This window comes from Talpa occidentalis, unplaced genomic scaffold, assembly GCF_014898055.3.
Source record: "Talpa occidentalis isolate TD23 unplaced genomic scaffold, MPIMG_talOcc4v2.1 talOcc4.7, whole genome shotgun sequence".
NCBI lineage: Eukaryota > Metazoa > Chordata > Mammalia > Eulipotyphla > Talpidae > Talpa > Talpa occidentalis.
In genome coordinates, this window is record NW_023605083.1 from 107,162,163 (window position 1) to 107,186,047 (window position 23,885).

Sequence of the window (23,885 nt, forward strand, 5' to 3'; positions counted from 1 at the left end):
TCACCCTCAGATTTAAGAAAGGAAACACTTCTGAACCTTAAAGTCAGAAAGTCAGTTTGACTGATGTCCTCTTTTATGCCATGTTATACCATTGCCTAATTGAGGCCAGACCTGTCAAGCTCAACAGCATCCCGGAAATGACTAGCCTACTAGAGCTGGAAACACATCAAGAATTTGGAATATTTCTTATATTGAGGCAGGGGGTACAAAATACAGGAGATTGTCCATAAGAACAATCACTATACTGTTCCCCAGGGAAAAAGACATAAGAAGCATATTTTTGTTATTCTGGTCAGTTCACAATGAACACATCTGTGTGTATTTTCAGGTGATAGCCCACTGAACTTACCCCTTTTTCTTCTGACATACGAACAAGAGTTCACCACTAAAATCTCATTCTGAATGCTTGTCATTGAATCTAATTTTTATTTTCTATCCCTAGCTACTAAAACCAATACCTGGAGAGTCTGGGTGGTTTCTTAACTCAGAAACCTGTTAACAATAATGCCTGCTCGATGTTTTTTCACTTCTTCCCAAGAAAATCCACTCAGCGTCGAAAAGATATATACAAGCGCACACACACTCAAATCCCAGTCATGAAAAATTAAGTCACATTCCGATCATAAACTGTGCAATAGACACTTCCAGTTAGCGTGTGCTTTAGTGATCTTGTACAGCCCTATCGGAGTAAGTGGTAGGGGGTTGGGGCCGCTAACAACACACTGTGCATTAGAGCCAATAAGCAGCAGGCTAGGACTGGCAGCAAGGCCAGTCTCTAAAGGGAGCTATAATACAATATGAGAATGCTGGATTTCCGAATGCCATTTTATGGGGAGGGAGGAGAGGGTGAGACCAGGGCATCAAGTGCAGTAAAAGGCTCAGGCCAACGTCTGAGATGAAACCTAAGACAAGGGCTTGTGGCAACACCAGCTGTCCAGACTCGTCTCACCTCAAACACAACTTAATTTCAAGTCGCTCTTATCGAAGTCAGCCGTTCAAAGGGTGAGGGGGTGGCAGGAGTGGATGGTGATCGCCTCCAAAGACTGGCAAAGGCCCTTGGCAAAGGCAGAGAGTCCATGGAAGGGGCTGCTACGAGCAGAGGCTTTGCAGCCGCCTCCCCTCTCCCTCCCAACCAAGGCTGATAGGTACGAGGTGAGGATATTGTTGGAGGTTTTATGGAGGAGTGATATGAGAAAATGGCAGTATAGGATGCAGGGGGCTAGACGGGCTAGTGCCACCTAAGAAAAAGGGGAGAGGACTCCCCTGGACACATCCAGGATAACAACGCCACCAGAGGGCACGGGCATTGCCCTGCCAGCGCCAGATAACCCCTCTCTGAGGAAAAGCTTCGCCCCCCCTTCCTTACGGTCCCAATTCCCAAACACAGCTTCCCACCGACCCTTCTCACCCCCCCCCAACCCGTAAAATTCCCCATCGCTGGCCGCCTTTCCCCAGACCTCAGGCGCCTCACGCCCTCAACCTCCCCTCCCCTCCCCGGGTCACCCACCCTCTAGGCAGCCCGTCGCCGGCCTCCCCGGCAGCTCGCCCAGACCCCTCCCCCCTCACCTCTCCTCAGCGCCTCCTCGTAGCAGAGGAATCCGATCCGTGACTCCTTGGCGCCCATGCTCCCCTCATCCCCTCGGCCGGGGGTCGGAGCCTGATCTCGCCCCCACCCCCCTCCCGCCTTCTCCTCGGCGTCCCTGGGTGACGGTGTCGGCGTCCCCCGGCCCCCTCCTCCCCCCACACTAACAAGTGCGGCTTCTGCCCCGGCGGCTCCTCCCGGCCGCCGCCACCGCCTCCATGCCGAATCACGTGACCGGTCCCACCCCGCCCCCTTTCCCTCCCTCCTACTCCGCCCTTCTCTCTCCTCCCCTCCCTTCCGTTCCTGCCTCACGCCCTCTTCCCTCCCCCCACCCCTCCCGCCTGCCCCGCCGAGGGTCACCTGACCCGCGGCCGGGGATTGTTCCGGGTAATGGCCGCCAGGGGCCACACGCTCCGCCCCGCCTCACGCAGACCGCGCGCGGGGGCGAGGGGGCGGCGACGGATTCCGCACGTAACGCAGCGTCTCCACCTTCTCGCCAATCCGAGGCCGAGAGATGCCGGAGGCTCCGCCCACCTGGTGGGCACTGACTTCCGGGGCTCTCCATGACCTCCCTCCCTCGATGGGCGGGGCTAGGGCGATTGACGGTTGGTGTGGCAGTGTCGTGACCCAGCTCCGGGGAGAAGTGAACCCCGGGGTGCCGGGGTCTGAAGGGCGCGGTTCAGTAGAGTAAAGGGGCGGGCAGGCAAAGAAGTACTAACGTTAAGGAAATGTTTAACTAGGAGGGAGTGAAAGGAAAGGAGAATGTCAAGGGTTTCCTGTGACGAAAGAATTCTTAATCTTAGGAGATTCCGTAGGGAAAGGGAACCTTGTGATAAAGTTTAGAATCTCTTGCTTTTCGGTCGTCCTGTCTCCCCCTTCCTGTCACCTCTGGGCTTCCTTTCACACCCGCAGGGCCCCAGCCCTTGACACCCACCTCCTGCTGAGCCTGCCTCTTGTAAATTTATTTGGAAACTGCTCTGTAAAAGGCTTAGCTTGTTTCCCTCTGAGAGTTGCTCCCCACCAAAAATGAGTTACAACAGTGGTAACAGCATTCCTTGCTTTAAAAAAAAAAAAAAATTGTTTAAGTTGCAAAAGGCACATAACAAAATTTACCATGATAATCATTTTCAGTGTAGGATTCAGTAGCATTGAGTTTAGTGACATGGTGCGACCATCACCATCATTTCCAGAAAAAGATAAATTTTCTTTATCTTGCAAAACTGAAACAACTCATTAAACATTGTTTCTTAACCTCTCGCCCACACCTGACAACAACCAGTCTTTCTGTCCCTATGAATTTGACTAAGTATCTCATTACTGGAACCTCAATATTTATCCTTTAGTAACCAGCATACTTAGCAGCCTCGCCTCAGTTTTCACCCACGTTTTAGCATGTGTCAGAATTGTCCAGATTTAACATAGGGGTATAGACTCAAAAGAATTGAAATAAGAGACAGATATTTGTGCAATTATGTTTGTAGAACATTCCCAATAGCCAAAGGGTAGAAGCAAGCCAAGTGTCCCCCAAAAGGAAAGATGCAAAAATAAGATATGGTCTATATATACAGTGCAATGTTTTGCAGTTCCTTGCTTTTTAGCTATATTCAGTTTGTTTAGTCTGAAAATAACAGTGTAAAACTTTTAGATAAGGAAACAACCCTGAAAAATAATCATTTGGATTACATTCAAGGTGCCAGTTAGAACCACTGAAGGACTTTCGTTCCTAAAGACAACAGTTTATAATATACCCTGCCTGAGAAGGAAGGTAGCACTCTCTTTATCCACTCACCTTTCCTGGCAGACCAGATCAGCAGCGTGGCTGCCTTTTCCAGTTAGTCACGGTGCTGCCTTTTCCAGTTCACTCTGAGGCAGTTAATTTTAAGACCTCAGATTAGTTTCATTACTAAAAGGCCATGAATCAAGGGGTTGGGAATGTACTTCAGAGTCTTTAATTTCCAGGTTATTAGTTTAGTGTAGACGTAAGTCTCCAGACAAAACAACAAAGTCATATTCAGCCAGTGGTGAGATTATCATAATTAATGGGAAGTGAATGTAAGAGTGGGTTCACATTTGGAGGAAAAAGACCCTCGAGTTCAAAAACAGACCTACGCATTATCACTGACCTAAATAATCAGTACCTAAAGGTGACCTTGCTGCATAAAGGATAGACCTGGGTGATTATATATAGCCACATTTTATTTTCAGTGGAATTAGAAGTGAATTGTTTTATCTCTGTGATACTTGCCCCACTTGAAAGATGGGACTTACAGTTAAAATAAACCTATCTCATGAAATAGTAAATTTTTACAAAATACTCTGTAGAGCAAAGAAGAGTAAAGAAGAGAATATAAACTTTATAATGTAAGATTTAGAGCAACACTAACATAAGGGAACTTAAAAAAAATTCCCTCTTTGGTTTCAGACCTCACTTCCCCTGACATCATAAAATTTTTCATCCTACCATAGTTTATCACAGATTAAATATTTTTCAAAATTGTGAGTTGAGATAGAAAAGTGTGAAATACCATTTCTCCTTTGTCTGAGTTAAATTAAGCATATTATTGAAGGCAGTGAAGTAGATAGTTATGTCTGATGGGAATTTTAAATGTTAAGCTGGGATTAAAAGCTGCCTTTTGGTTTGTATTACACAGTACCAGGCAGTCAAATGTTAAACATCCCTCTATAACTTAAAATTGATATAGTACTTACAGTACTTAAATTTGATGATGTAGAAAATCTTAAGTCTACTTGTCATACTAAAAGGAATTCTATTAATCATTGAGTTTGTTCAGTTTCATTATATTTCACTTAACCCACTGAAGAGCTGGCCAGACACCTGACTTTAAGCATTAGGTTGCACTTAGGGAAGCATTGCTTTAACTATAATTACATGCTTATGAAACAGTTGTCCATAGGAAGATTTGAAGCATGGGAGGTTGGTATGTAATTTCTACTTCTAGTTGGGCAACCTAAATGACAGTGTCTTTCAGCTTGTACTCCCAGAGAAATGACATAGGACAAAAGCTTGTTTGCTTAAGGACCTTAGATTGTAGAGACAGGCAGGTTGATATAATAAAGAAGGTTGGGGAAACACCTGATTTAAGTATAATTCAATAGCCACAAAATGAGGCCAATGGTATATGAAGCATGACTGTATAATAAAAGTGATTTTCCAGTATTGTGGACTTATTACTGAGAGCAGGAAAAATTTAGGGGTACCCAAGGACCCCAAACATTTAAGGAGAAAAACCCATATTGCCCATCCTAAGGGTACATGCACACCCACGCGCATAAAAGCAAAGCAATCAAGCTCTACTATGCACAAAGATATATAATACGTAAGAGGTTCAAAGAGAATAGAGGGAGAAAAGGAGAGAAGGATTTCAAAATCAGGATTCCAAATCAAATTCTGAACTCAACCATCCCCTCCTGGGCAACTGTTTAGCCAAACAGGAGGGCCCAAAAGGAAGCTACCAAGTTCTAAGAGCAGCACCACCAGGAGGATGAATCCAAAGCACCTCTCAGCAAGAGGTTGTGCAAGGTCCAAAGGACTAAGAAAGAAGGAAAGAACCAAAATTCAAAACATGCTACCAAGTTGAATTCCCCCACAAGATCAGTGTGGCAGCTGCCATACTCTCTCTGAGAGAGAGCAGGCCATGCCACCTGCCAAAACACTAAATGGAGAAGAGAGTGGGCACACATGGGCTCAATATTTTAAGTTCAACATGGCCACTCAACTCCAGCCTAGTTTCCCATCAGGAAATGTGATTCATGGAATGCTGAAAGGTGAAATGCTAGGCACCTGAGAGTTCAGAAGCACAGAGATGATGGTGGAGTCCGTTCAGTATGTCAGGGGCTGGAGTCAGCATCCTCTAACATTACCTTGTAGTGATACAGTATAAGGATGTGGTCACTTTTATTATATATATATATTTAACTCTAAAACACTTTAAGCTATTTTCCATTTAAAATAACACATACTCTTTGTAAATTTTTTCATCAGTACAAAGTACATGTAAAGTAAAAGCCCACACTTCCTGCCTTCACTTAGTCTTATTCCAGTTTTGTGACCATACCCTTTTTATTTCCATGCATGTAAAATACATATCTATACTATTTATACACACATTCAGTAGTATGTCTCAGATTGTTAATATGTCAACATGGAGATCTGCCTTATTCTTTTTAACAGATGCATCGAATGCCAATTTTGTGTATTGAATATATATAATTAACAAATCACATTTTGATGAACATTAGATTGTTTCAAGTGTTTCAATATTACAAATATTGGTGCAATAAACATCCTAATACATATATCGTTCTTTCATTTGTGGATTTCTGTAGGTGGAATTGCAGTATCTAAGAGTGTGCATCTTTTAAGTTTTAATGTATATTGCCAAACTATTTACCTAAAAAGGTGGACCAATTTGCATTCTAGCAAAAGTATCTGAAAAAGCCAATTTCCTCTTACCCTTGCTAACATTAATATCAATTTTAGATGATTTTTATCATTGCCTTTTCTATTACAAATCTTACCAACAAAGAATTGAATCCCTGCTGGAAATGAAATTAATTTTCATTTTAAACTGGACAAAATATTTGAAGAATGACTAAAGATATGCCATTCTCTCATATGCAGTTAAAGACCTTTTCCCTTTCTCCTTTTCTTTTTTTAAAAAAGATTTATTTTTATTTATTTATGCATACAAGAACTGCGGTGTAGGCCAGACATGGGGTGTAGGCCAGACGTGGGGTGTAGGCCAGATGTGTAGTGAGAGGATTCACCAGAGACAGAGTGGCAAGCAGAACAGGCGAATCTATTGAAATACACTGCTGAGGGAAGCAGTAGATGAGACAGAAGAGATCTGCTGTGCCATGTCGGTTAGCTGGCCTGGAATCCACCTAATGCCACAGTAGCTGGTGATAGCTTGGTAGTGCTGAGACTTTAACCCCTGTGCCACCAGAAAGGTCTTGCTTTTCATACTTTTGAAGGTGTCTAAGATAGGCAAGACTTCACCAGGAACTATCTGCTAAGAACTTCTGACTCACAAATAACTAAACCAAAACTAAGAATGAGTATTTATCTGAAGAAAATGAAAACACTAATTCCTAGCCATATGTGCAACTCCTATGTTCATTGCAGCATTATTCACAATAACCAAGACAGGGAAGCAGTCTTCAGTGCCAACTGAGGGATTAATGGATAAAAAAGAGGTAGGATGTATGCACAATGGAATACTACTCAGCTATAAAAAACAAAGATGCAATCTTGCCTTTTGGGTGGATCTTGAGGGGAGGTAAGCGAAACAAGCCAAAGACAAAGACAAACACTGTGTAATTTCACTTGTATGTGCCAGATAAAGATACAAAGCAAACATAAAGCAGAATAAAAGAAACCCTTAGATTCTGACAATGGATTGGTGGTTACCAGAGGGGACAGGGGATAAAAGAATGGATAAATGCATATAAAGGGTCAACTATATGGTGGTGAATGGAAATGAGACTTTTGGTGGTGATCATAATATACAGATGTTGAATTATAATGCATACACTTGAAACCGTATCGTATTTTAAATTAATGTTAGTTCGATACATTTTTTAAAATAAAACTAAGAATGGGAAAGAAAAACATTCAGAATGAGGGCCTACTTGAGAGGTTTTCTTTTTTTTGTATTACTACAATCCATGCTTGGCAAACAATTAACACTATGCACTGAATCTGTGAGCAAATGTTTACTATCTTTTTTTTTTTTTTTAAAGATTTATTTATTTATTTATACAAGCACTGGGTAAAGTCAGAAGTGCGGGAGGGTGAGAGAATTCACCAGAGCCAGAGAGGGGAGCAGAACAGGCAGACTGACAAATCACACTGCTGAGGGGAGCAGCGGGCAGAGGTCTGCGCGCCATGTGGGACCCTCGCCCGGCGGCCTGGGGATCGAACAGCCGCTGCAGAGGCTGCGGACAGCTTTGCAAGCCAGCGCTCAACCACTGCGCCACCGGGGAGGCCCACAAATGTTTACTCTTTACAGTACTCCTATATTTCTCTCCTTCTTCCCAATTGCAGTGAAATTATATTTGTGTCATTTTCAAATTAATTATTTACAAAGACTAGGGACTAGATCTTATGGGTAGGATCACAAGTGGCTACTTTTTCTTGTTATCTCCTGAAAGATGTAGAAAAAATGAAGTCTTTTTGGTCCTCCTCTGATTCCCTTATCTCCCCTAATGCGGCAACTGCACTATACTGCCAGATTTTTGTAGCAAAATACAAAGTACAAGTTTGAGAATAAGTTGTAATTGAATTCTAACCAGCAATTAAAATATGGATAAAGACATAATCCAGTTTTGAATAGATTTTATATGCCTTACTTTAGTTTCTGGGAGGGTGAGAGGATTCACCAGAGCCAGAGCGGAGGGCTGAACAGGCAGACTGACAAAGCACACTGCTGAGGGGAGCAGCGAGCGGCTGGAGATTTCCAGGTGGAAATGTTGAGTAGAAGGGTACAGAGTTTGATATTTGTCTGAAGTTAAAAAAAAGAAATCTAGGGGCCTCCCTGGTGGCGCAAGGGGTTAAGACACAGCACTATGAGGCTATCCGCAGCCACTGTTCTCACCCCCACCCACATCTGGCCTGTACCCCAGTTCTTGTATGCATTAATAAATAAATATTTTTTTTTAAATCTAGATAGGAGGGCCTCCCCGGCGGTGCAGCGGTTGAGCGCCGAAGCTGCCCGCAGCCTACGCAGTGCCGGTTCGATCCCAGGCTGCTCCCCGGCCACGGAGGAGGGTCCCACATGGCGCGCAGACCTCTCCTGCCGCCCGCTGCTCCCCTCAGCAGTGTACTTCGGTCCTTCTGCCTGTTCTGTTCCCCGCTCTGGCTCTGGTGAATTTTCTCACCCTCCCGCGCTTCTGACTGTACGGTGTTTGTATGAATAAATAAATAAAGAAATCTTTAAAAAAAAAAATCTAGATAGGAGATGTAAATTGAGGAGTCACAGGAGATTAATGGGAATGTTATGAGAGCTCTAAGGACATATCCACTCCCAAGGTAATTGGGTTTCTTCCAACATTAAAACATCAGAGATGGAGAATTAGCAAAAAGACTGAGAAAGTAAAGCCAGTGAAGTAAGAAAGCTAAGGAGAGAGGGCATGTCAAGAAAAGAGTTAATAGGGGCCTCCCTGGTGGCACAAGGGGTTAATCACAGCACAATGAAGCTATCCGCAGTCACTGTAGCATCAGTTTCATCCCCCACCAGGGTGCTGGCCCACATGGCACAGCAGACCCCTCCTGTCTCTCCTGCTGCTCCCCTCAGCAATGTATTTCAGTAAATCCACCTGTTCTGCTCCCCACTCTGTCTCTGGTGAATCCTCTTACCCCCACACCTCTAGCCTGTACCCCAGTTCTTGTATGCATAAATAAATAAATCTTTTTAAAAAAAAAGTTAATAAATGCACAGAAACAAAAAGTAGAACTCAAAAAAAGGAGAAATTCTGCCTCATCAGAAATGCTTCTTGTACCAATAAAACCAAAGCTAAGTACCAATACTACTGAAAAATCAAAATCATTTAATCATTATTAGCCAGCAAGATAATATTTCCCACTTTTAAGACTTGGTAAGAATTATAAGCATTTGAGGAATGCTTTCAGACAGATTTGAAGAACTTAGTTGCTTTTTGTCAGGATTTCTCTTTTGCTGTGATGTCTTTGAGCTATCAACAAACAATACTTGACAGGAGGTTAAAATTTGTTCTAAAGAATGAATATGGCTAAAGTATGATAATTAAAGGTTGAAAGTAGGTCTCCACTTATGCATGAACTTCAGCCTTGAAGTCACTCAGAAGAGACTGTTGAGGCCCTAACTTTTGTCAACATCATCATTAAATACTGACATCCCAATTAATTCATGTAAAAATCTAAGGGAGAAGCCAATAGATCCAAAAATTGTTCCAAGGAAATCCTTATATAAAGAGTTAAATACCTCCTGCCCCAAACACACACAAATTCTCTAAATTAGTGGCTCAGATCATGTACTATCCCCATGGGCAATCTTTCTGAAAAGAGTGGTAAATTAACCCAAATCTTCTAGTTTCTGTGGATATAGAACAAAAACAAAGATGAGCAGTTAAATTCTAGTTGATAGGTCCATCTGTATTTATTAACTGCACCCAATCTATATTATACAAACACTAATACAAAAATTGACTCCATCCTCAATACTCCATCCTTCACTGATGTCATTCTTGTGATGTGCCAGAGCACTAATTGGAATCATATTCTAGTACTTTCATTTTTATGCACACAAGTGAGTGTACCTGTGCTATCCTACATGTGATTCTAGTCATTACTACTGAATAAGAAATTACCCCAAAATTTAGTGGTATAAAAATTTAGTGGTATTTTGCTCATGACTGTAATCTGTGCAAAGGTTTAGTAGGGATCACTAACCTCTGCGCCATGTAATATCAGCTGCAATGGCTTAAGAGCTTGGGACAGGAATCATCTGAAAGCTACTCACTCAACAGGCTTGGCGGTGATGCTGGTGGTTGGCTGAGAACTTAACTTGAACTGTCAGCTGGAACAGCTACACTTGTACTGTGCTTCCTCTTTCCTCACTGCTTTTCGCCTTGGTTCCAAGATGGGAGCAGGGAGAATATCAGCTTAAGCTATGTCACTTTTTATGATCTGGTGGTAAATGTAATGCAGTGTCACTTCTGCCACGCGGTCATCATTGAAGCAGTCACAGAGTTCTGCCCACATCCAAGGAGAGGGAAAATAGTCTAAAGAAATAGGGGCCTCCCTGGTGGCGCAAGGGGTTAAGATGAAACCTATGCAGCTATCCACAGCCACTGCAGCACAAGTTCAAACCCTGGCCGACAAGGGAGCTACCCACATGGTGCAGCAGACCTCTCCTGACTCGCCCCCTGCTCCCCTCAGCAGTGTATTTCAGTCAATCTGCCTGTTCTGTTCCCCACTCTGTCTCTGGTGAATTCTCTCACCCCCCGCAACTCTGGCCTGTACCCCAGTTCTTGTATGCATAAATAAATAAATAAATCTTTAAAACAAAAAGAAAAAAATATTGCTGTGCCACAATGTTTCCATGCCCACTGGGCACAACCATTTGCATTCCTCCCATTTGCTATATGCATTCACCCCTTTCTCTAAAGCCCCCATTATAACATCAATTTCAAGCTTGGAATCTAGGATCTCATCATCTAGATCAAATCCGGGTCTGAATGATGCTTCTGGGACCTCTTTAGCACAGCCTCTCTTGACTTGAACACTTGTCAAGTTATTGAAATTTGTGGGGAGGGGGTGGGAAGAGACCATAAGACTTACTTTTAAATGGTTCAGGATAAACTATTTTTCACACATACACACATTTCTGGAAACTATTTCCCTACTCCTTGACCCTGTGCAGAATTTAGGTATTGCTTCAATGAATAAAATGCAGTGAAAGTGACACTGTGTCACATCAAGGCTAGGTTACATATATAGATATATACACACACACAAAAAAAAAAGATATACACAAACATATGTATGTGCTTGTATGAAGTGTGTGTGTGTGTGGGGAGAGAGAGAGAGAGAGAGAGAGAATGGAGGAAAGGGTACAAATGATAAAGCAAATTGAGTAAAGTGTTAATAGAAGAATCTGAATAAAGGGCATGCAAGTATCCTTTGTACTAATTATTTTTGCAACTTTTCCATAAGTTTGAAATTTCAAAATAAAGTTGGTTTTTTTTTTTTAAGATTTATTTATTTATTTATATTTTATTCATACAAGCCCTGGGTACTGTCAGAAGCTTGGGAGGGTGAGAGAATCCACCAGAGCCAGAGCGGGGAGCAGAGCAGGCAGAAGGACCGAAGTACACTGCTGAGGGGAGCAGCGGGCGGCAGGAGAGGTCTGCGCGCCATGTGGGACCCTCCTCCAGTGGCCGGGGAGCAGCCGGGGATTGAACCGGCACCGCAGAAGCTGTGGGCAGCCTCGCAACCCAGCCCTCAACCACTGCGCCACCGGGGAGGCCCAAAATAAAGTTTTTTAATAGGTCCTGAGCATTCATGTTTTGATGTTTTTCATTCAGGGGCAAGTCCTGACTTGAACTTTGTAATTAGCCTTTGGGTGTTGAGCGAAGCCCCTTTACTTTGCCCTTTGCCCATGTATCTGCAAGAAGATACTCATCACCTTAGCCTACATTCCTCCACATCCCATCTCCTTAAAGAGCTGGTTCTTGGAGAGCTACCTCTTTGAGAAGGAAAACTTGATCAAACTGAAGGTCAGCGCTTTAATGTTCTTTATACCACCTCTCATGCTAAAGGTATCTGTAAATATGACTTGGCTTATAGAGAAATTGTAGAAGGATGTACATCAGCTTCCTTGTAACAAAAGAGACTGGATCAGTTCTCCTGAATCACATCCTTGTGCATCCAGAGCACACACTAAAAATAGTGTCTGTGCAGAAATAACCTTCTCGAGTTTCTAGTTTGGAAAGGACGCTTAAATAGAAGGTGGGTCTTTATAACCACAATGTCACAGTCCCCAAACAAAGACTAATCGCTAGGAAAAGTCTCAGTTTAGAGACTGTCAGTAACTTTAAAAGGCACATGATGGTCATTTTTAATAAATTTGTTCATTGCTGTCACGCATACATTTTTTTTCATTCAAAATTGATTTTTCTGAAATCCTTGGACCTAGGTCAGAAGTATTATCACCTAAAAAATAAGTAGTATACATAGGATGTGTAGGAGTTTATTTATGAGATATGTAATCCAGGAAAATTATTTTAAATAATGTTATAATAATTACTAGCATTTGTTGCGTTCTTATACATGTCAGACACTGGTTTAAGGCCTTTCACATATATTATTAAATTATTTAATCTTCACAACAAGTATGAAGTATATGTTATTATCACCTCCGTTTTACAGATGAAGAAAATTGAGGTCCAACAAGTTTAAATAACTTGCCCATAGTCATACAACTAGTTAGTGATGGAACCGGGAATTGAACACAGGCAATTATGCCTATAACCTATACTTACTTGTGGATTAGAAAGTAAAGTACAAACCTACGCATATTGTTACTTTGTGAGTTATTTTTCCTTACTGAGAACATTGGCATCATTATATTATTTATCCATAATATGGTAAACATTTATTCTTTGATAAATTAGTCTTGTTTCTCATGATGAGTATGATTAGATAACTTCTCTGCCATTAGACTCACAGATCAAGCCGTTACTAAATTCTTAGGATAGGACAAAATCAGTCTGGCCTTTCTTCTGGATCCTAGAAAAATGATGCTTAAATTTAATTATATTCATTCAGTAATTAATTTTTTTTAATTTATTTATTTATGCATCCAAGAACTGGGGTGTAGGCCAGAGGTGTGCCGGGTGAGAGGATTTACCAGAGACAGAGTGGGGAGCAGAACAGACTGATCTACTGAAATACACTGCTGAGGGGAGCAGCAGGTGAGGCAGGAGAGGTCTGCTGTGCCATGTGGGCTAGCTCCCTGGCTGGGGAATAAAACTCATGTGGCAGTGGCTGGCAATAGCTTGATAGCACTGTCTTTAACCTCTGTGCCACCAGGGAGACCCCCCTAACTTCTTAACAAACATTTGTCAAAAATAACTATTTTATACAAGAAATAAGGGTGTGAGATGTTACTTGGGAAGGCTTTTGGCTGTCCAGAAGAGGTCTCCTGAATTGACACCAATTTTAGTGCAAGGACCTCAGTTGAGAAAATTTTAAGTTTACAAGCTCCATTTTCTCAGACTCACTGGTTTCTCAAAAACTGATCTATGCTAATCAAATGACCATGTAGCAAAGTATTTTTGTTTCTGACCATGATGGAGTAAAATGAAATGGATTTTTACCTTTCTACCATAAATTCACAGACAAAATATATAAAAATAACTGTTTTCGGACATTGAACAATAGGCAGCACAGATCTGGCATCACTGAGAGAAGGCAAACAATGAGGTAAGTTCTACAATTGCTCTGGCTTTCTGCCTAGAGGCACATTCCGGATCGTAAATTCAAAACATGACCGTCTCACTGAGTTGAGGAGACAGAGACTGGAGTTTATAGAAATGGAGGCAGCTGGAAGTTGCTACACAGAATAACAAAATGGAAGAGGGTATGCTTAAAAAAAAGAGAGCTTTAAAAACCCATTTGGGGTCTTTCTTGCATGGTTGTGATAGATTTACATGTGATTATGATATCCTTGCTGAATACTAATGTGACCATACAAAGAGTTACATTCCAGGAGGCTGAGCAAAGTAATAGCAAATGCATGTAACTGAACAATTCCCAGAACTTATACTGGGGTGGAAACATTCGAATTCTGACTAACCAGAGTAGGAAGACCTATTCTCAGAAGAGTCCAGCATTATTTATAAATCCAAACTAGCCCTAGAGTAAAATATATTCTACACCTGCTTCAATGAAGCTTAACAACAAGCCTCAGAAACAACAAACTAATCAGATAGAAACTTAATTGTCCTGTAAATAATAAAAAAAAAAAGGCTACACTCTGTAAGGGAAGACTACAAAAATCCAAATACTCAACACTAACATCATAACATCCAATAAAAAAAATTACTCTATATGCCAAGAAACAGGAAAAAAATTGGAGAAAAATCAATCAACAGAAACAGACCCAGAAATGACAAAGATGATGCAATCAGACAAGAATGATAAAACAGCGGGCCTCCCTGGTGGCACAGGGGTTAAAGACACAGTGCTATCAAGCGATCGCCAGCCAATACACCATGAATTCGATCCCTGACCAGGTAGCTAACCCACATGGTGCAGCAGTTCTCTCTTGCTTGCTGCTCCCCTCAGCAGTGTATTTCAGTCAGTCTGCCTTTCTGCTTCCCACTCTGTCTCTGGTGAATCTTCACACCTCCCCACGCCTCTGGCCTAGACCTCAGTTCTTGTACACATAAAAAAATAAAATAAAACTTTTTTTTTTTAATAGAGGCATGTTTTTTATTTATTTATTTATTTGTTTGTTTTGTTTTGTTTATACATGCACTGGGTACAGTCAGAAGCGCGGGAGGGTGAGAGAATTCACCAGAAACAGAGCGGGGAGCAGAGCAGGCAGAAGGACCGAAGTACACTGCTGAGGGGAGCAGCGGGCGGCAGGAGAGGTCTGCGCGCCATGTGGGACCCTCCTCCAGTGGCCGGGGAGCAGCCGGGGATCGAACCGGCGCCGCAGAGACCGCGGACAACTGCCCAACCCAGCGCTCAACCGCTGCGCCACCGGGGAGGCCCTAAAATAAAACTTTAAAAAAAAGTATACTGAGGTGATTAAAGGAAAACATGAACAGATCATAATGAGGAAAGAAATGGAAGATACAAGAGCCAAATAGAATTTCTAAATGTGAAAAGAAGTTCATCTGAAATGAAAAATTCAACATGGCAGCTGGCTTCCCCCAGAACAAATTATCAGAAAAAAAGAAAGAAAAAAGGCAGAAGTTGCAATGCCTTTTATGAACTAGGGTGTTCTTTTTCTGTTGTAGTAATAAATTACTACAAACTTAATTGACTTAAAATAACAAATTTATTATGTTATAGTTCTGTAGGTTAGAAGTCTGACAAGACTGTCTTTGTGAGGAGACTCATAATGACGTGTGGAGAGGTCTAGGTGGTGAAGAACTGCAACCTCCTGCTAACAACCTGCACTCAGTTGCCAGATTTGCAAGTGAGTGATCTTGGAAGTGGACCCTCCAGCCTCAGTCAAGTCTTCAGATGACTGTAGCCCTGGCTAACATTTTTTTCTAAGATTTACTTAGGCATACAAGAACTGGGGTACAGGCCAGAGGTGTGGAGGGTGAGAGGATTCACCAGAGACAGAGTGGGGAACAGAACAGGCAGATTGACTGAAATACACTGCTGAGGGAGCAGTGGGTGAGACAGGAGAGGTCTGCTGAGCCATGTGGCTTAGCTCCCTGGCCAGCTGGGGATCGAACTCATGCTGCAGTGGCTGCGGTTAGCTTCACAACTTCAATACTGAATGAGGGCCTCCCTGGTGGCACAAGGGAATAAGTCTCAGCACTATGAAACAATCTGCAGCCACTGCAACACAAGTTTGATCCCCGGCCAGAGATATAACCCACATGGCACAGCAGACCTTTCCTGTCTCACCCGCTGCTCCCCTCAGCAGTGTATTTTAGTAGATCCACTTTTTCTGCTCCCCACTCTGTCTTTGGTGAATCCTCTCACCCCCCTGCAACTCTGGCCTACATCCCAGCTCTTGTATGCATAAATAAATAAGTTAAAAAAAAAAAAAGAAACACTGAATCAAAAGATCACCAAGAAAAGACACTGGTGGATTCATAACTCACAGAGATTGAGTGGAACAAGTACTTATTGCGTTAAGCCATTGAATTGAAAACAATGTGTTTCCCAGCAATAGAATACTAAGGCAAGAATTTCTTCAACAAATAGTGCTAGAACAACTGAATAGCTATATGTTAAAAAACAACAATCCCTTTCAAACTGGTATATTCATACAATGGAATCCAACTCAGCAATAAAAAGGAATGAACTGTTAATATATGCAACAACATGGATGAATTTCAAAAACAGTCTGCAGAGCCAAACAAGTCAGTCAGGGAAAAATACAACCTGTATGATTTATTGATATGAAATCATAGAAAATTCCATTGAAGATGACAGAAAGCAGACCAATGGTTGCCTCAGGCTGGCAATAAGGGCAGGGGGAAGAGGAGTCAAGGTTAGTGGCGACAGACAAAAAAGAACTTTTGGGAGTGAGAGAAATGTTCTATACCTTGATTGCAGTATACAAGTTATAAGGGTATATTTGTTAACACTCACTGAATTCTACACTTGGAATGGGTTCATTTTATATAAATTATAATATAAAATCATGTTATTATAATTTATATAAAGTTTACCCATAAGTGTATTTTTTAACTGAAAAAAAAAATGTCCCATGAAATATACATACCTAAATGGTTATTGTCTTTTATATTGGGAGAAATTTTCTCCATGATATAGAATCATCTTGGTTCCTATTAGAGTTTTTCCCCTACTAGCATCAGTGAGCCTAGGAAACTAAGTTAGTAATCTGAAGATTTTCTTGGTCAGCAGGTCCCTCCATTAGAGTACTCATTAGATTTAATGTCCACTTATCACTATGACACATTTCTGGGATTACCTGGCTGATGTCTTTCTCCTCCATTACACAGCCAGTTCTCCCAAAGGCAGAAACTGGGCTTATTTCTCTCACTTCTGCATACTCAGGGTCAAGTATAGCGGTTGGCCCGATGTAAATGCTCAATTTCTATTTGGTAAATGAATTCTCTGCTTCATTGAAAGCACACAGACTAGTGCTATAAACACGAAGTCTTGCTCACTTGCTTTCACAAGTGACAAATCATATTTCTTAAACCAAAGGGTGGAGAAACTATACCCACAAACACCAGACTTTGCCACACCCTTTGTGAGTGATTCCTCTTCTTTCCCTTTCTCTTTGCACTTCCCTTCTCTGTCCCATCCCTCCTCCCTCACTCACATGACTCACTACTTATAGATGACATCAGAGAAGCTGCCCTTCGCTTGGGTGACTCCCTTCCTTGATATTCTCATCTCTTAACTAAGCAGACTTCTCCACTCAGTCAAGTGAATATGATTCTCTTCTCTGTACAATTCATCTATCTCAACTCTTGACTTTGCCTGTGCTGTTCCTCCCACCAAGAAAAGTGCTAATAATTCTTCTTTGCCAATCCAATTTGGCCTGTAAGTTATTTAGGTGAGAAAACCATTCTCACCTAAGACTTCTCACCAACCCTTTGGATTCAACCTGAAGCCCGGGGGGGTTTGGACTTATGGAGGCATCACCCACTTGTACCATTGTGATGAATGTGGTTTTGAAACTTTCCACTAATTATAAGCTCCTTCCAAATGAAACCTGCTTGCTTCTCACCCTTGTATTGGCTTTCCCTTCTTATGAACTATACAGAGTGTTTTCTAGCTCAATATACAACTGCTGCACAAAGGAAGCATCAAAGGATAATTCATCTCAGAGTGCAGGCCTAGAAAGGAAGCCAGGTTTGATTCTACTGAAGCATCTTAAAAGAGAATGTTTTTCATAGGACCAAGTTTCCAAATGCATCTTTTTTCTGTTTCTTCACCAATGTGGTAAATGAAGATGCCTTGAAACACACTGACATGTAGCACAAGCAAACCATATAATTAATTATATTTCCTCAAACAGAGAAGCTCAGAACATCAGAATATATGGGCTCACTGGGTGAGACTAATGGCCATGTAGTTCAGATATTTTTTATTAAAAACCTTTTTATTTGGGGGGCCTCCCTGGTGGTGCAAGGGGTTAAGCACAGCACTGTGAAGCTATCCACAGCCTCTGTAGCACCGAGTTCGATCCCAGGCCAGCCAGGGAGCTACCTACTTGGCTCAGCAGACCTCTCCTGCCTCGCCCGCTGCTCCCCTCAGCAGTGTATTTCAGTCATTCTGCCTGTTCTGTTCCCCACTTTGTCTCTGGTGAATTCTCTCACCTCCCACACCTCTGACCTGTACCCTAGTTCCTGTATGCATAAATAAATAAATCTTAAAAAAATTTAAGTCTTTTTATTGGGAGATATTTTTTGATTTACAGAAAAGTTGCAAAGATTGTATAGAGAGTTTCTATTTGGTGCTTCAAGTTCCACCATTTTTAACATATTATCATGGTACATTTGCTGAAACTAAGAAAGTAACATGGTATATTATTATTAACACCAGATTTTATTTGGATCTGGCCATCTTTTCCATTAACGTTCACATTCTATCCCATGACCCAACTCAAAGTTCCACATTGCATTTGGTTGTCGTGTCGCCTCAATCTTGACTAGACTTTGATAGTTTCTTGGTCTTCCTTTGTTTTCCGTGATCTTGACTGTCATGAGGAATACTAGCCAGGTATCTCATAGAAAATATCTCCTCTCTGGGTTTATGGATGTTAGCTAAAGTTATTGTGGTAATTATTTTGTTATTGTGGTAATTATTAATCCTCTCTGGGGTTTTTTTTTCTTAAAGAATACTGCAGAGGTGAAGTATCCTTATCACCTCATACTTCATATCTGGGCATCATACCTCCCATCTGGGCATCCATAACATCATTGCAAAGTTCACCTTCATCACTAGATTGAAGTATTCTCTACCAGTCTTCTCCACCATAAAGTTTCTACAATTCCCTTTTTGTCTCTATTCTTTGTCTAGTTTAGATTTTGATGGGTATCAAATGCCATTTCCTAAGAGAGCAGGGTAATTGGACACTCTAATGGTCTTGGGTTTTATGGATTTATCCATAAAATTTAAGTTGGAGTCCAAAAAGATAAAGAATCTTCTTAAAGTCTAACCCTCTGAACTGCAGGAATAAGTCAAAATGTATTTATGCCCACTGGAACACTACACAGCTCTAAAAATTTCAACGTAATTGAATATAACCCATTAGTAGCTGAGATTCCCCCAGCTCCAAAGTGCTTCTCAAGGTATCTCCAAATCCTCAGGAATTTATATCTCCATGGTGGATCCCTTGTGATCACATTTCCTGCCTCTGCCACATTTTTTCCTCTGTACCATATCTCCCTTTTATTCTTTTGTCACTGGCAGCCTGGTCCCAAAGTCAGATAACCCAGTTTTTGCTTATTTTTCCAAAATAAATATAAGCTCTGGGCCTCTCTGGTGGCGCAAGGGGTTAAGACGCAACCAATGAAGTTGTCCGCAACCACTGCAGCACGAGTTCCATCCCTGGCCGGCCAGGGAGCAACCCACATGGTGCAGCAGACCTCTCCTGACTCACCTGCTACTCCCCTTAGCAATGTACTTCAGTCAATCTGCCTGTTCTGTTTCCCACTCTGTCTCTGATGAATCCTCTCACCCCCCGCATCTCTGGCCTGTACCCCAGCTCTTGTATGCATAAATAAATAAATCTTTAAAAAATAAATAAATATAAGCCCAAGACTGTTGAGAAAAAAATGAAGGGTTATAACGAAGGGTTGTATCTTGTACATTAGAGCAAATAAATACAATCCATAGTCATCCTTTTGGCCACTCTGTCCCAGGAACATCTCAGAGTCTCCATCCTACCCAACTTCCAACTCATCCCTCTCATGATCTGTCTTGGTCTCTCCCTCTTTCTTCTGGTATCATTTCCTAGATCAAAAACAAAGACCAAAATTCTTCTCATTTTTTGGGCCTCCCTGGTGGCACAACGGGTTAAGACGCAACCTATAAAGATGTGCAGAGCCTCTGCAGCACTAGTCTCATACCCGGCCAGGGACCTACCCACATGGCGCAGCAGACCTCTCCTGCCTTGCCCACTGCTCCCCTCAGCACTGTATTTCAGTCAATCTGCCTGTCCTGTTCCCAACTCTGTTTCTAGTGAATCCGCTGACCCCCACACCTCTGGCCTGTACCCCAGTTCTTGTATGCATAGATAAATAAATCTTTTTTAAAAATTCTTCTCGTTTTTTTCTTTCAGAGCAGCTCAGTATCTCTTTTTTGGTGATAAGTATCCTATTTTGCCTTCAGATCTCACCTTTTGATCCAGCAGCTCATGAAATTGATTCCTAATTCTCACGCTATTAAAATGATAATGTTTTCTCCATTCAACCAGTAACATCCAGGCACACATTCATTTATTCAAGTCAACATTTACTGAGCTCTGTTATAGAGATCTGGAGGTCATAGAGCTGATTTAAGCAAAATCTGCTCCCAAGGAGTCCAACATCTCTAGCAAAAGGGAATAATGCTACCGAAACCCTGACTATGTGCAGGGTTCATAGATGGCACCTGTAAGGTGAACACTCTTTTAAACTTAATTTTCTACTGACACATAACATCGTATTAGTTTAAGGTGTAGAAGATATGTGTACAAAATAATTACCACAATAACTTTAGCTAACATCCAACACCTCACCTAGTAAGCTATATTTAGTCCTCACAGAGGAAATTATGGCTTAGAGACAGGAATGCACCAGTAAATGCTTAACAAATAGCTTGGTGGGGGAGGAGAGGAGCCTGATTTATAGCGTTTTAAATTCCTGTTGTGTAAACACTCCCACCGTGGCAGTCAACATCCAGTAACATCACTGAGTGCAGAGTTGGGAAGGGACATTGGCAGCACAGCCAGTCGGGAAGGCCACCCTGCAGACAAAATGGATGTAAATAACCTCAAGAGCAGATATTTATAAAATGTAGAAAAAATTAGGAAGTGTTGAGTTTTGAGGTTTTTTGTTTTCAATATAATTCCATTATCACTTGAGCTTTAATTTCTTTTGTTGCAAAGTTTAACTTTTTTACTGTGCTCAAATATACAGAAGGTAGAATCTGCTATTTTAACCCTTTTTAAGTGCATAGTTTGATGGCACTAAACACATTCAAGTGTGATTTCACCATCCCCATGATCTATTTCCAGAACATTTTTTATCAGCCCAAACAGAAACTCGAATCATTCCTCCTTCCTCAGACTCTAGTAACTTCTAGTTGACATTGGGTCTCCATGAATTGGTCTGTACTAGATATTTTAATAGAAATGGAACTGCATAATATTTGTTCTTTAATGTCTGAATTTTTTCACTTGGCATAACATTTTCAAGATTTATCCATCTTATAGCAGGTATGAAAATTCCATCCTCTTTATGACTGAATAAAATAAACACCATCTACCATATGGTGTTTAGCTGTTCATTGTCGATGGGCAGGTGGGTACTTTCTGCCTTTTGGCTATTGGGAATAATGCTGCTATGAGCACTGATGAGAAGTAGGTGTTTGAGTCCCTGCTTTCACATGTCTGTGTTTAACAAACAACTAACAAAATTCCTGAAATTTTAATTATCAGCTCTGGAAATAGGCTAGAGCCTATTAGGTCTGGCTCTAGCATGACACTGGAGAGTCTTTAATTTACCCAATCAGACCCAAACAAAGACCACTTTGGGATTTGAATCACTACACCCATGTCTTCCAAACTGGTCTGATGATAAGACTTGCCTGGGACATTGTTTACAATACTGATTCCCAGGTCCTCATGGATTCTGATTCTGAAGTTCTAAGACCAGGTGATTTTCTCCTTAGGATTTTTCTCATTCTGGAAAACCTGTTACTAGCCAACCCCAGTCTCACCAAGTCTGCATCTGAAGGTGTGGGATCCAAATATGGTGTCTTAGAAGAGAGGAGGAGAGAATTCATTCCCTCAGGGAAATATTGCTGCAAATTTGAGGGTGGCAATTTTTCCTCTTGAAAATCCTTTCTAGCTCCAATATTTATTGGCTATACAATTCTCTCCTGCTCATCTCCCTGAAGCCCATTTTTGGAGGGAAAACCATCTAGACAGAGATAGGTGGAAATCACTGGGCCCAGCAGTCAACATCATGGCAGAAGCTTGCATGTCATTAGACAGTTTAGAAATGTGTTCTGAGGATGCAGTGCTATTTTGATACCCTGATAAGATATTTTTAGAGCACATGAAGCCCTAATTAAAACATTGCTACCAAAAAGAAAAAAAAGTGAAATTAAGCCAGGGCTCTATTAGATGGAAAACAACAGTAAATATCAGCGAGAAGTGAAGTAAAAGGTACCAAATGTTTTTGAGAACTATTTTGGAGACAGTGTGCAGCCATGTGCCGGGGTCTGGCTAAGTGGGGAGGAGAAGGCAGGCCCTGTGCTGCCAGGCTCCCACCTTTGTATTAGTACAGGGGAACTTCCCCTCAAGGTCTAGGTGTAGAAGGGGGCAGGAACACAGTACTCCAGCTTCCTGGGGTGTATTTAAGTCTCTTACAGGCCTTCTTTGCGGTTGCTAGTTACTTGGGCTGGATCTGGAATACAGCTAGTGAAGCTTATGACCTCCTTGCCTTCTTCCTCCATCTTATTTCTCACCAGACTAGCCCTTTCTTCTATTTTTTTCCCAAAGATTTATTTATTTATGCATATAAGAACTGGGGTAGAGGCCAGAGGTGTGGGGGGTGAGAGGATTCACCAGAGACAGAGAGGGGAGCAGAACAGGCAGACTGACTGAAATACACTGCTGAGAGGAGCAGTGGGAGAATCAGGAAAGGTCTGCTGTGCCATGTGGGTAGCTCCCTGGCCGGCCAGAGATCGAACTGGTACCGCAGAGGCTGCAGAGAGATTTATAATGCTGTGCTTAAACCCTTGCGCCACCAGGGAGGCCTAGACCAGCCCTTTCTGAGGTTTCTCACAGTGTCTCCATTTGAGGGGCTCCAGAACTCAGATTTAAAGACTCATCAGACCTGAAAAACCACTGCTGAGAAGAAGGTCCATGCCCTCAGGTTAGACTTCTCATATCACTGGTTCCTAACTTATTTGGATCTACAAACCTCTCTGATTATCTGATGAAAGCTACAGTTTCAACTCTCTCAAGTCCACCAGCAGATCCCATGTTAAGAAACGCTGCCTTAGCTAATGGTTCAAAGCCTAGAGACCTTGGGGTTGGGATTCTTAGTCCTCAGCTGGGAAATTTTTCTTTTTTCTTTTTTTTAAAGATTTATTTATTTATACAAGCACTGGGGTACAGGCCAGAGGCACGGGAGGAGTGAGAGAATTCATCAGAGACAGAGCAGGGAGCAGAACAGGCAGAAGGACCAGAAATACACTGCTGAGAGGAGCAGCGGGCGAGACAGGAGAGGTCGGCTGCGCCATGTGGGAATCTTCCTGGCCCACCTGGAATTTGAACCGGCGCTGCAGAGGCTGCGGACAGCTTCACAGTGCTGCGCTCAACCCGCTGCGCCACCAGAGAGGCCCATCAGCTGGGAAATTTCACACGACCTATACACCCAGCATCCAACTTAGTGGGTAATTCAGAGCAAGGTCAAGAGGGTTCTTTTGGAAATGCTAAAACCTTGGATTTCTTATGAAAGAAAGGAATAGAGAGTTCTTTTATAGAATATAAATATCTTCGTCTGTGAGAAGAAGTATTGGCATATTTGCTTTCCAAGTCCACCCAGTTCAGGACACACAGCAAGAATTCATGAGCACCATCATGTGCAGTGGGGGATGACACACGATGATTATGAATGGCTTTGTGCCATGTACCATGGAGGAGATTGGCAGTCCGTATAAGTGGAATGTGGACAAATTAACACCCTCACCTCCATCTTCCTAAAGTACATGGCACATAGTTGTTGGTTTTTATTTATTTTTTTAAGATTTACTTTATTCATTTATGCATACAAGAATTGGGGTGTAGGCCAGAGGTATGGGGGGTAAGAGGAATTCACCAAAGACAGAGTGGGGGAGCAGAACAGACAGATT

The 23,885-nt window shown here is 42.0% G+C and overlaps 1 protein-coding gene across 1 annotated transcript in view; it reads right to left on the bottom strand.

Annotated features, from left to right (window-relative positions):
* Positions 1–1,685, bottom strand: part of USP32 (ubiquitin specific peptidase 32) — a 149,581-nt gene extending 147,896 nt beyond the window's left edge. Inside the window, exon 1 of the mRNA XM_037494936.2 lies at positions 1,567–1,685. Coding sequence (XP_037350833.1) covers positions 1,567–1,624 — 58 coding nt within the window. The 5' untranslated portion in view covers positions 1,625–1,685. The remainder of the gene's footprint in view (positions 1–1,566) is intronic.
* Between the last annotated feature and the right edge of the window lie 22,200 nt (positions 1,686–23,885).